This window comes from Molothrus aeneus, chromosome 16, assembly GCF_037042795.1.
Source record: "Molothrus aeneus isolate 106 chromosome 16, BPBGC_Maene_1.0, whole genome shotgun sequence".
NCBI lineage: Eukaryota > Metazoa > Chordata > Aves > Passeriformes > Icteridae > Molothrus > Molothrus aeneus.
Genome location: NC_089661.1, coordinates 16416950 through 16430984, shown reverse-complemented (window position 1 = coordinate 16430984; position 14035 = coordinate 16416950). Strand labels below are relative to the sequence as shown.

Sequence of the window (14035 nt, the reverse complement as noted above, 5' to 3'; positions counted from 1 at the left end):
GCGAGCACAGGTGTAGAAGGGAAAGAAAGCACCACTGGTGTCCCTGCATAGACACCTCTACTTCTTTACCATCTTGGAAGAGAGATTTGCAGTACCAGTTGCTGTGCTTAGCATTATGGTTTCCTTCCTTATGAATAGCAATACAAGCAGAGTTTTCTAAATGAGAATAAATGTATACATTTCAATTGAAATAACAAGCAACAATTCAACTTGCCATACAGTTTATTTCCAAAGACTAGTTCAGTCTTGGCAAATGTGGCTAGGCTACCTCCATATAGCAGTTGCTCTCTTGGGCAAGGGTTCGCACAAAAGTTTCATTTTTTTCTCATTTTTCCTGCTGTTTTCCACTAGTAGTTCTATTGGTCTTTTTTTTAACTGCAAGTGCCAGTCTGGAGTCCTCACTGTGAATGGTGTGAGAGACAGAAGGATAGGAGTTACTCACAAAATGATTAGGTAGCACCTTGTCTGAGCCATGGAGCTCCAGGGTCTCTACAGTTTTTCTTTCTAAGCTTAGCCCAATACTGTCCAGTGATGCTGGTAAGCTGACTCCTGAGCCACACCCCCCGCCCCCGTCTGCATGCTTCAGCACCTCTTCACTTCCCCCTGCATCTCCAAGTTCCCTCAAGTGGTTGTGTGAGTGGCAGTGGAAGTTAGTCATTTAGTCTGTTATCACCACTCTCTTGCATTACTTTCCCAGTAGGGTTAAAGCTTCTCCATTTTGTTGCCTTTGTAGCTCTTTCTCTGCTGTTTAAATCTTGACACTTCATCTCTAACAAATTCAACAGCTGTTCATCTCTGCTGGTATTTTCATCATTGCTATCACCATACAGCTCATTAGTGCTGTTGATCCAAGGGCTGCCATCACTAATCTGCGTGTCATTCTCACTAGATGCTAAACCCGGGGCAGTGGTGCAGTCAGAACCCTGAACAGTCAAACACACACCATCCTTTATCCTTGGGTCAGATTCATAGACTGCAGTATCTGGTGGTGCTTCATTCAGGTTGTTGCACCGATTAATGAAGGATTCATACAGTGATGTAGACATAACCTCATTGTCACTGTCCCAGTATAGACCATTACATTTACCTACACTACCAAAAGGCTGATAGCCAGATGGCTGAGGTGCAATGGGGCAAGAAATTATATCAGCTTTCCTTCGAACATTTTGATATATTACTTGCTTATGCATTTCTTCCTCTGAAAGAAAAGCTGAAGCACCTTCCTTTACATGTGTGGAGAAAGATGGAAAATCAGTATGTTCTGAACAGGTGTTTGGAAAATCAAGCTCAGTGCTGGGAGATCTGTAGTTGTTGTAACACATCTGATTGCTAGCAGGCTGAGCCCTTTGGTCTCTGCAGCTGCATTTGGCCATCTCTGACAACTGTCTCAAAGGTGGTAAGGAAGGCACACTTTCAAAGCCCAGAGTCAGGCTACTGTTAGCCATTGACTGAGACATGAGGGCACTGAAGCTCTTGTATGCAGAGCTGCTTGGTTCCTTGCATGCAGACACAAGCATATTAAAGCTCCTGTAGGCAGAGCCACAGGGTTCCAGGGATGGAGACAAAAGGGTGTCACAGCTCTTGTAGGCAGAACCACACAACCCCATGGATGCAGACACAAGGGTATCAAAACTCTTGTCTGCAGGGCTGTTTTTTCTGTCTGTTTCAGTTCCAAACAATGATTTATTTGTAGACTCCTGGGTCAGGACACAAGAGCCAAGCTCACTTTCAGAATGACGTAGAAAACAGCTTTGATGAACCATTTGTTGAAGATCTCTTGCATCCAGAGAAGCAGAATTTATGCTGGAGCTCCGATATCCAGATTCAAAGGATTCTTCTGATAGTTCTGACTCTTTGCTGGCTGTACTACAATTGTAGTCATCTTGAGAGGCTTTGGTGAAAAGAGGAGCTGTATGAGAAATGTCACACGGTTGCGGACTCTGGGCTACACTTTCTTTTGGATTTTGCTGTGATGGATTTTCAGACCCAATGTTCTCTAAGGTTTTCCTCTCAGCTGTGGGGATGTCTGGGCCTTTATTGTCTTCCATGTTATTTTCATCTGCCAGGAGTGCATCAAACATGTTAGCTAGTAACTCATTGTGTTCAGGGTGCTCTCTGAAAGCACCAATGCTGCTCTCACAAGGCTCAAACATGGTGAACTGGTTGCCAGTTTCTTCTTGGCTCTCAGTTTCACTGTCTGTTAAACATACACAGATTTCTATACACTCTTCAACTGGTATTGTATCAGGGGTTAAAACTGCACTGCTGCCTTTTGGCAACCACTCTTCAGACTTGCTGTGGCAACTGCAAGATTTCTCAACATTTCTGATGTTATCTTTTCCCTTGAAGTTTTGGCTTGACAAACTTTGAGCCAGACAGCTCTTGCAACTTCTGCTTTTGGAAGTCAAAAGGAAAGGACGGTTAATGTTTATAGTACAGGAAACAATTTTATGCTGTAAAGCAGAGGATTTTTTTTAATCTTACTTACACTTGTTGTTCCATGTGACTCTGCTTTAAGTCCTGGAACGGGAACTTAATTTCATCAAAGTAGCACAAAACTGAAAACTAATAAAGATACAAATGGGATTTAGGACACATATGAACTGTATTTAGTATCCCTTACACTAGACAGACAATAGAATTTACTACGTATTCTACTTCTGATGATCAGGAAAAGGTATTTTTTGCAAAGCTTTTAAATTACCTTGACATTTTTTACAACCGATTGGCTCTTTGCTGGATTTGGGATTTGATCCCACCATTCTTTCTTCACTCTGCAAGGAAAGAATGAAAATAACTTCTTTTGACTGTACTTGGGCTTAACCAGTGTACATTTCTCTCTTCTGCTCTCCTTTCCCTCTTAGGCATCTGCACTGCAGCAACAGAAAGTATTTGTTTTGAGCATCTCCTGATTTTCATTAAACCAGTACAAAGATGTTTGTATGTTTGGTATGTGACTGCTCTGCACAGCAACAGTCACCTGTTCTTCTAATCATGTTTAAAAGGATGTGTGAAATAGACAGGATCTCATTACCATTTAAAAATTTCATATTACCATTTAAAAGTTTTTGAAAGAAATAAATGTATTTAGCCATCCTTACTTGAACTCCAGCAAAGACCAAGGATCAGAACTGACAACCCCTACTATAATAAACCTATTGTAGTAAGTTAATAAGACTATTCAGAAAATGACAGAGTTTATAAAACTGACTTGTGTTTATAAAACCTCTGCTCACAGACAGCTAGATAAAGGTGCCGAGAAAACCCAAAACATTAGATTTCTGTGCTACCAGACATTTGTCTAACCAATAGCAATACTGATATCTGTATAAACTCTGTGAAAAGCAGGATACTTACTTGGTGAAACAGAAGTAACAAATTATGGATCCTGCCATGATCAGTATGCAGGATGTGGGCACAGCCATCTGCAGAATGTCTTCAGCCTCCACCTGGTAATCTGTTAAACAAGCAAATGTCCACATGTGAATGTGCATCTAAATGCAAGCACTGACAATACCAAATTATTTGCTGCTCTTCTGCAACTCAAAAAAATGCTCTTTTAGAGGATGTAAAATTAAGCTTCCACCACATTAAAACCAGACCCCCACAGCTGCCAGCAGCCATGGTGTGTGGTGCGTCAGAGACCTGGCTCAGGTGCTGTGCTCAGCTACGGGGTGTGGCAGGAGCTGGGAGAGCCAGTGTGCACTGCGAGGCCACTGTCAGCCCTCAGGTACAAGGCGCTATCACACAGCACCTAAAAGGGCTTTACCATGCATTACCATTGTCACTGTAGTGCTGCTATGTTTCTTGTTCTCTCTGTTGCTCTTCAGGGGCTTTTATAAACCCTCCTACCTCTATTAAAATACTGCTGTATTTGCAGCATATATATATATATACACACACACACACATATAATTTATACTCACTTGCTCTCACATCAATGTTGCTGTTTAGTTCAAATACCTCTTCTACTTCCCTGTTGTCTACTTCATGAAATATTTATAGAGAATAAATAGATTCCTTTCAGCCTGTTTTTCACAAGGCTAAGCAATGCAACCTCCCCTGGTCTTCTCTTCCTTAGTTTCCCAAGGAGTTGCCTATCTATGTTTAGTGTCTTTGGAAGCCTTTACAGATGTATTCACATTACATTCAAAATTATGAAGATGGTGAGTCCATAACTCTCCTCCAAGAGAGCAGCAGAGTATGTAAGACTGTATACCATCCTTTTACCAAGCTGTTATTTCTGACACTATTACCATTGCGAAATTCAACTTCTTCACTCCATTCACTCCAGTAGGCTGGGTAGTCCACATAGTTACACCTGAGACTTGCAACATAATCATAGCCTCTCTTCAAGGAGCTTGCAGTAATCTCAAAACTTTTTGCCTGGTAGTTAATTGCTTTTACAGAAACCTGAAAAGAAAGTGAGAAAGTTGACTTGGATTTCTTTATAGGGTGAAGGGTTAGTGACTGCAACTACATATCAATAGTGTTATGTGTTTCAGTGACCATTCACAAATGAACAAATGAATGACTTGTGTATGATACTGCCATTGGCAGTTCATGTCATTGGCAGGTGGAATTTATTACCTGCCACCATGCATGTTCTTCTGTGACCAGAAGCAGCCCAGCCCAGAAATGCTGAATTATTCAGAACTTACCTGCCCCACAGAGCCATTAACCTCCAGCTTCCTGATGTCTAAGGAGCAAATGAAGTTCAGGGAATAGAAGCATTGTATTTTCAATCTCTGCCCTGTCTACTGCAAGCAGCAGACCATTTTGGGGTGGCAGTCACAAGAGTTTCAGTTCTCTGACACCCAGCTGAACCATCTTGGGGGCAAAGTGAACTGTGGCAAGTGTGTAATCAGAATCACTGGGCTCTGGCTGGCCCTTACATTATTATTAATGAAGTGACTTTCTAGAGGACTTTTTAAACCTTTAAGCCCTGGAGATAGAAAATGAAGAGACTGAGTGTCTCTTACCTCTGTCGGGTGCTGCTTCCTCCAGTATTTCACTTCATAGATGACTGGCTGTCCAGAGAGAAAGGATGGATGAGAGTAGCTCTCCTCCCAACTCAGATTGAAATTACCATTTTCAGCTTTCTCAATGGTAAGATTTTTGGGGGCTCTCGGCTTAACTGTATGGTAAAAAATACAGAACAGGGTAATGGGAGAGCACTGATAGAGAGAAGCAGAGAGAGAAGCATTCACCAGAGACCAGAATATCATTGCAGGCAATGCATTTAGCCCTTTTCACTATGGCGTACCACAAGAATAGAGAGGCTGAACCTGAGCAACTTGATGGTATTCATTAAGCACTGATTCCTCAAGCTGGCCGAACCAATTGCAAGCACGGCCTTTTGGTGCACTGGATGCAGCTTTCAGCCTGGAGAAACAGGAACAGCCTGTGCCCTGACAGGAGCAGCTATGAGGCCGGGTGGGCACAGAGCTCCAACATCACAGCCAAGCTGTCCTGGCTCCCTGTCTCTTGAAAATCAATGTGGAGTTCTGCTTATTTGGCAGATAAGCAGCAGCATCAATCAAGTATTCTGAAGAGAACCAGCTCCTTGGCCTGCCTAAAGTATGAAAATGGTTTCTCTGAGTGTAAGGTGACAGGCGTTACCAACAAGCACACTGTTCTGACCAAACTGGGGGGTCCAGGCGGAGACATGAACTCTGTCCTGCTTAGGAGCAGTCTCTTTAACTTTTTTATCACTGACTGTTAAAATCCAACAGGAATTGCTGTAAAAAATCTCCTGCTCATTTGGCATGATTCAACTAGCATGAAAAATCAGAGTATGACAGAGATAGGAATAGGAAGAATTTCAGCAGGGATAACCTAGCTTATTTCCAGAAACTGAAAGTAGCATGATTCCTCTTCCTCTTGTAAGCCACAAGTAAAAGGCACTAAAGATAATCTTAGTCCCCAAACTCCTTTTGGCTCGCAGCTGAGAGGGTGCAGCTAGAGGAACAATCACTCTCTGCCTTCCCCATTACTTACATTAATTCCTGAAGAATCTAATCCAGAATCAGGTTTCTAAAACAAATGGATTTCGCATTTAAGCTACCATGACATTTTGCACCTCTGACAAGCAAAAACTGTTCTGGGGACATGAATGAGAAATTAGCTAGGATTGCAAAGCCTTGAACCAGATGCACCAGTGACAAAGTAAACAAGATCTTACCAACAAAGGCTGGTGTAACATTGTAATTCCACCAATCAGTGCCATTGAATTGTAGGGCTAGAATATATGTGAGGCTAAATACAAAATATTCCGGATATATTGTACAAGTGCACCTTAAACGGTCTTTTTCATTCTCAGGAACACATTTATTTCTGAAAAACAGGCACGAAATTATGTGATGTTTAAGAGAATGTTACACACTATTCCTTGAAAAGGTGAAATCAAGTCTCCCAACATGTATAACCAATCAGAACTGAGACAAGTCAGTTCTCAGAAATGTTTCCAAAACAAAACTGAGATCCTCAAACAACCCACCCTCCCTAGCCACCTACTGGATATCTGTATCACACAAATTAAAAACTTGACAGAAAGGCCAAGTATTGATCCCATATACAACCCTTTGTCACACTTCAGTTTCTAAAGGAAGATACTAACGGCTTGTTAGTATAGGAATAGGTTTATTGCAGAGTATCAGCAATGTTATTTGAATGTTGGTGTGGTGAAATCATGCAGCAAGGGAAAGGAGAACCCAGATGCATCTTCTTGTGTAAGAGATGATGACTGGCCCTGCTCAGAACGGGACAACAGTCTGTGCCTGAACAAGGAGCTACACTGTATGCAGAGACAATCACCTGACCTTCACAGACCAGTGAATCAAGAAAGACTTCTCATGAAGAAGGTAAAATTTTACATGAAGTTAAAGTTCTGTAAACTTCTAAGAGCCCTACCACTCCCACCAGTAGGACTTGATCCATGCTCTGTCCTAAGAAAGCAGAAAGTTCTACAGAAGAGTAGACTGCTGAACTGAGGGTGCTGTTAATTGCAGAAACCCATTTTACTTAAAAGGAAAGAATCCATTTTCCTTTAAGAGCAATAATCTGAAGTACATTTTGTCCCACACACCCACAGTAGAGAGAGGAAATTAAAGCCAGTAGTGGCTATAGGATATATAAAACTTAACAATGGCAGTGTAACATCTTAAACACTTACGACACAGAAGAAGTTTCGTTGCTGTAGTAGAGCACGAATTCTTTGGAGCAATTGGTTTGTGCAGGCACCTTCCAGTGACAAACCAGCTCTTTGTCATAGTCAGTGAAGCATGCAAATTCCTGTATGTGTCCTGCAGTCAAAACTAGGGGAAAGCAGCATACAATGAGAAGCAAGAGAATCAGAAGACTATATTGGACTAAGCAGACATACTAACTTTTCCATCTAAACAGAGCTGCCACACCTCTACAAATTAAGTGAAAACATTGCTATTTTTTGTGTCTGGGTAAATGGAAAGAGAAACAGACACTCAGACCGTCTCCACCTTTCTGGAGACAATGTCTATGGTCTTGGACAGGAGAAGTCTGCAGTAGTAATACTGACATAGAAAGGCACATTTCAGCCAACACAGACTTCCAAGAACAGAAAATCTGATTGCAATAGCTCTATTTAAAACACATCAGCATTAAATGACACTACATTAAAACAGCATTAAATACAAAAGCCAAAATGCAGGTAATTAACAGAGTCAGACCAGGATCACTGCTTAGAGTCATGACTCCTGTTTTACCTACAACTAAGGTAAAAGGTTCTAAGCTGCCCATACTTCATTTCACTCAGAACTTCCTGCTCTGTCTTCTACTCATCATTGTTATGAGAGCATTCAAGACTGAGGAGTGATGAAGTCACACTGAGCCAGGCACTGAGGAGGTATACAAAAGCCCAGAGTCTCTGCATTCCAGTGTTCAAGTTTATAACTATTTTCACCGGCAGTATTTAACCAAAAAATAGAATATAGTGGTCAAAATATCTTTGTTAGAAGTGGAAGTGCAAAGTGAATCCACAATCCTCATTATCCCTTCCAGCTTCACTTTCCTTTATTTCAATGTGCTCCACAAGAGTGATACACAGAACAGAAGAGAAGCTAGGTGACAGTAATGCCACGTTGTTATTTGGACTAACAGTGTGCCAACCCTGATACTGGACCCTGGAATGTGATTATAAGAAAATAGCTAGAAATAGCTAATACTTTTATCATCCAAGACAATTATTTGCCTTTTCTGATGTTTGACTTCTCTTTCACAGGTAAATAAAAACAGTATCTCACTTTTCTTGCACAACCTGTACAAATATAAATCTTTTTCTGCTTTACATGTCAATCTCCTGTAAAAAAATTAAAATACCTGGTTTTTTGAATCCTATTAATTAAGATTATCTGAGAATTTCCAAAGGGATTCTGCTAGAAGGTTTTCGTGGCAATTATACAAGACCAAATTTTGTGTACATAGCCCAGTACATTACCAACTCTGCATGCTGGTCATTTACATTGCAAATTCAAGACACATTTGCCAACTATTCACATCCTGCAAGGTTTTTGTCCTTCAGCCATGTCTGCTTCACAGGCTTATTCCTTCCAACAGGTACCTAAATTTCAATAATTCATCCCATGCCGTTTTTGCTGAAAGTACCAAATTTCATTTTATCTTCCCTAGATCTCTACTTTTCTGTAGTCCACTTGTGTTATTTACTATGATCCAACTTCTGCATACTCTAATACAGTACAGGATCTGCAAATGTAAAATGTGATGGTCAGATACCTTTTAGTGGATATGATATATAGCACAATGGGATCTATAAAATTTGGATTCTAAGTTGTCTGGTATATTGACTGCTTATAAACCTAGAACTTACTGTGATTCATGGTTTCAGTAGTGTTCAAATCCTTAGAAAATGTTTTGGTTTAGTTACTAAGGCTAAATATTTATCCTGTAGATAAGAACTATTGCTTTTATGTCCTTTCTGGATGACAGTACCACGTTAGGTTTCCTTTTTTTTTCTGCATGGTATCCAATTCTTTAACACTCATTAAAAAAGCAGCAAGTCAAACTTCTGCAACACTTTAACAGTCATACTGCTTTTTATTTTACAATAATCATTACTCTGTTGATGTTGTTTATATTTGGTTGCCATTTGTAATTTTATTGCTAGTTTCCTTTTCTCACTTTAAAATGTACTTTTAACATAAGTACTATCAAGTTAAGGCCCTTAAAGATGAATGACATTATTTTTCAATCTGTTAATCATCTTGCAGTTTCAAGAATAGTTCAATTAAATTAAGCTCTTCCTGCTGTGTTAAGCTATGATGACTAACAGTTTTACTTTATCTTGCCATTCAGTGCTGTCATGTCTTTTCAGAACTCTAAATTATATTCTCTGCTCTTTTCCTCTCACCTTCTCACTTTTTCATCTCTGGTATACCATTTTTTTTTCAAAAAGCTCAGATATTTGAGAATTTCCTTTTGAAACCATATACAGTACAGGGTTTGTTTTGACTTTGCATAGTTAAAAGAGGGAACTTAAATACTGAATTTCTTTTTTGATCCTCAAAGAGTACACAATGCTGAAGAAACTTAAAACGCATAGTTAACTAGGCAAACAAACCCAAACAAAACACAATAAAATTAAACTTTGACAAAGATAATTTAGGGAAATGAAAAGGTGGGATTACCTACACCAGACAATCCTGCCAATGTGTTCTTGCAAACCTTGATCCTTCTCATTAATCCAAATTGCACTATTTCATAGTACGTAAGATAGTAGCTAAAAAACTTTCTTTTTTAGAGACAAGGTACTTTAAATTGTCCTTTAACTATTTTGGTTTGCTTTATAAAACAAAATGAGATCTAAGAAACTATAGACTACTGTGGAACTAGTTACAAAAAATACAGAAAGCAAAGTGTGAGATTCATTTTCCAGAAAATAAAAATGCATTATCGAAAACCATTACTATATATATGTATGTGTATATATATATATATATGTATTTATATATATCTCTCTATATATATACCTCATTAGTATTTTTAATCAAATATCATAAAAGATGAAATGAAAACAACCCATGTTTATGGGTATGGGAAGTCAGCTTCTGCCAACTGAGCTTCATGAAATAATCCTTAAGGACCAGCAGCACTCAGACTCAACACACCTGCAGGCTGACAGAAGGGTGGCGAGGGACACAGCAGAGATGCCGTCCCCTGTCTGCCCCTGGCAGGGCAAGCCAGAGCTGCTCTCATCCAGGCGGGCGCGCTTCCCAGGCGGCCTCGCTGCACACCGCGGGGAGCACAGGGCGGCAGCGGCTCCGCAGGCCGGCTCCGGGCGCGGCTCCCTCGGCACGCCGCGGCAGCCAGGGCACGCCGGGGCTTCCGCAGAGCCGCCTGGGCTACGCCGAGACCCGGCCCACGCTGGCGCGTCCAGGGCGCACCAGATACTGGGGAAGGAGGACGCGGCTTTCCAAACCTGCTTCTCCTTTCTGCAAATTTCTAGTTTTTCTTGTCCGCATAGAAAAGGTCAATATAAAGATTAAAAAAAACCCAAAAATCTAAGATTTTTTTCTAGTACAGGGATACTTCTGACATTTGAAGCTACAAATTTTATAGCAGTTAATTAGTGGTAACAGCGTTACCTAGTGGTCATAGAAAAATGCTATCAAGAAAAACTTAACTATAATAATTTAAAATATAGACAAACATACCTTCATTTGTTGTATATGAAAAGAAAAGGATCCACCGGATATATGGTGCAGCACTTGGGAGTCTTGCCATTATTGATAATGGTCAGGTTCAGTAGGAAAAACTGTGCTGCAACTCTGCCAACAGAAAACATAATAAGCTTACATCCCTGTCTAAGTTAAGGTAAAGGCGTAGTTTTTCCTATCACTCTGCTAGATATTAGAATTCAGACTCCCTGCTGTACCTATTTCCCACCTCTGGCCCCTAAAATTAGCTCATGGAATGAGACATGTAAAAGAATAAGGAGAACATAAATGAGCTAGAAGACTTTTCTGCAAAATTTTCATTATGGAGAATAAGGGACTGACATTGGCAGTGGAGCTACTCTCTTTAGCTACTATAAAAGAATGGCTGCTAGTATGTAAAGGGTAAAAAAGGGCAAGAACTAGACCAAAATCAGTGACATTGTCACCAAAGCCCTATGATTCCACTCAGATAAGTAAAAGAATTTAAGAATGAAGTGTCCAATCTACTGACTAAAATGTTTTCTCTAAGTCCTATCACCAGTACCTCGATAATCTGAGTATCACCTCTTTAAAAAAGAATTTTAGCAAAGAACTCTGAGCATTGCTCCAAAAGAATGCAGATTCATTAAAACATTAATTATTAAAAAGTTGTAAACCACATACCTAATCATTATATAACCAGAACAACTTTGGAGAAGGAAAATAATGCAGCCTTTATGTCCCTAAGCATAGCAAAACTGTCTAGGTAAACTGAAAACAGATGAAATAATTAATTTCAGACTTCAAAATAGCAAGTGTCCCCAAGATATTTTACCAATGTAGCTACTTAATGTCTAAGATAAAGCTACCAGCTTTCATATAACTACAAACGGATATCATGCATTTAAAATTCTGGTAAATTTGTAAGTGAAGTCATGCTAACTAATATGCTTTTGGCTTTGCTTTCAGTATAAAGCGGGATAATATTGGTTCAGCAGCACATTGTTAGGACACAACCCTTTGGTCCCTTCCTCTCATGCTTTTGGAATTTTCTAACTTTCATATCTGGACAGGGTGTTCTCGCTGCCTGAAGCTTCAGCAGTTCTGTTTATACCTGTAAGGCTCCTGGGTAGTACACTAGTTTTTATTTCAAAGGGAGAGGAGAGGAGAGGAGAGGAGAGGAGAGGAGAGGAGAGGAGAGGAGAGGAGAGGAGAGGAGAGGAGAGGAGAGGAGAGGAGAGGAGAGGAGAGGAGAGGAGAGGAGAGGAGAATCTCCTTCTCTTGGTGAATAGTATTGGGTGTTCTGCATAAGGCTGGTCAGATTCTGAAGTAGAAAAGACTAGTGGAAGGTATTTGTGGATGGTGGTTCAATACTCTCTTCCCCAAACCAACCATGCAGCAGAACCACAATACATGTGTCTGACAGAGGTAAGTCTGTCTGTCTGAAAATGTCCATCTTAGAAGTTAAGGGATAAGGACATTGTTAGTCAAAATAGAAGATCAGAATGGAGACTCTTCCGTGACCTTCTCTGGGGCAGTTACTGCTCATCGAGTAGTTCTTTACTAAGAACAAACATGACAGACAAATTTCTCATAAGAGCTTGAGAAAACTATTACTCAAGAGCTGAGTTTATTCATATTCTGAGAATAGATGAAATGTGACTAAGCACAGTAATACATTTTTTTAAAAAGAAGACAAGCACCTTGGCTGCTGCTCAGAAAAAAACGAGCCAACTGCTCTGGCATAAAAAAAATAAAAATCCTTAATTTCCCTTTTTCCTGGAATTCTCAAGAGAGGAAGCATTTGCTTTCCACTGTTAGGTAATAGTGCCACATGACTGGAGTTCCAAGAAACTCTTGGAACTCTGGCAAAGAATCCTGAACCACATAAGCATGTCCAAATGAGCAGATGGCAGACGAAAAGCATCTTCACATGGAAGAATGGATCTGCACATGTGGATGAAAATGGAGTTAAGCCAGTGCTTTAATGAAACTGCAAGACAGAAAATTTTAAAACATCCACAGCTCTTCTGCCTGTTACCTCTTAAGTTTTTCATTATACCAGACAATGAAATACCAATCTTAAAAAAGCAGGTAACACATATAGACAATACTAAAATTACAGCAAACTCTGTAATATATATTTGGCTTAGTAAGTCTGATATATTTGAGGAAAGTAACTTGCAAAGACATAAGTCACTTCCCCAAAACTAGGAAAGAAATCTCTGTCGGGGTTAGAAGCAGATATACATGGTTACTGGCATAAGCTACATGCTTTAATCACTTAACTTTCTGTTTCTTGAAAAAAATGCGATGTGATTAGAATTATTTCATTCACTATCAAGAAAAATGGTACTAACTTTTGGCCTTCTAAGAAAATTAGGGTCACATTTCATTAACAGGTATAATCTGCAAAACTGTTATGTGCAAAGAGTAACTCCTGCCCAAACCAAGAGGTCATATTAAACAAGACTGCTTAACGCACCGTTGCTGCAATTGTACAGCTAAAGCATCATTCCCTGTTTAAGGCTGCCTCTTTTTAAAACTGATGCACATCTTGTCTTACTCTCTAGTTTAAAACATTAACTATAAACGCTGAATAAAGTGAGACAAGTGGTACAGAGCAAAGCAAAATGTTCACCAACAGATTCTACATCAAACCTTGGAAAGAAAACCCGTGCAGCGTGCAATGCCTTCTGACGAGAAACCTCTCCTTTCCTCAGCACGAACCGGTCCGAAGCTCGTAGGCCTCCAGGCACACGGGGAGCGCAGCCCGAGCCCTGGGCCGGGCACGGCCGGGAACGGCGCCGGTCGGGAACGCGGGCCGGGGATAGGCGCGGCTGCTGCGCCTACCGCGCAGCACGTCCAGCAGGAAGAACGCTTCGGAGAATTACACCTTTCTGTGTAAAATATTGTAAAAGGAGCACTCGCATTTAACAGCCTCCAGGAAACAGAAGCGATTCTGGCCGCGGGTTCCAGCCGGAGCCGCCGCACGGGACGGGCCCAGGGATATGCTCCCGGCGAAGCCCCGGAGACCTTCCGCCCTTCCCAGAACCGGCACGGAGAAAAACACAGACGGCACAAACTGCACGCCAAGCGCAAGTAACGAGGAGTCGGTCCTGACGCCAGGACGAAGGGGCCGCCGGACGTACCTTGCGTCTACCGGCGCCCACTCCGGACCCGGACGCTCCCGAACCCGGACGCAGCGCTGCCCCAGGCCCAGCCCGACACACCGCCCGTCCGGCGTGGCGCGGGGCGGGGCCGGCGCGGGGCGGGGCCGGCGCGGGGCGGGGCCGGCGCGGGGCGGGGCCGGCGCGGGGCGGGGCCGGCGCGGGGCGGGGCCGGCG

At 41.4% G+C, this 14035-nt stretch overlaps 1 protein-coding gene across 2 annotated transcripts; it reads right to left on the bottom strand.

Moving 5' to 3' along the window:
• Positions 1-102: 102 nt before the first annotated feature.
• On the bottom strand, positions 103-13901 carry IL4R (interleukin 4 receptor). Of its 2 annotated transcripts, none has more exons than XM_066560635.1 (11): positions 13841-13901; positions 13350-13588; positions 10707-10820; positions 7175-7316; positions 6185-6336; positions 4983-5137; positions 4257-4413; positions 3358-3457; positions 2705-2774; positions 2489-2565; positions 103-2394 (listed from the first exon to the last, which is right to left on the bottom strand). In XM_066560635.1, the coding sequence occupies exons 3-11, from the start codon at positions 10774-10776 to the stop codon at positions 651-653; spliced, it is 2667 nt and encodes an 888-aa protein (XP_066416732.1). In that variant the 5' UTR covers positions 10777-10820; positions 13350-13588; positions 13841-13901; the 3' UTR covers positions 103-650. The 2 variants fall into 2 exon arrangements, with proteins under 2 accessions (XP_066416732.1, XP_066416733.1); XM_066560636.1 differs by having other exon boundaries at positions 103-2391.
• Positions 13902-14035: the final 134 nt, after the last annotated feature.

Coding starts and splice junctions, on each gene's coding strand:
- IL4R (XM_066560635.1), bottom strand. CDS start 10,776: ATGGCAAGACTCCCAAGTGCTGCACCATATATCCGGTGGATCCTTTTC. Junction 7,317..10,706: donor TTCATATACAACAAATGAAG/GTATGTTTGTCT, acceptor GCTTTCCCCTAG/TTTTGACTGCAGGACACATA. Junction 2,566..2,704: donor CGGTTGTAAAAAATGTCAAG/GTAATTTAAAAG, acceptor TATCTTTATTAG/TTTTCAGTTTTGTGCTACTT.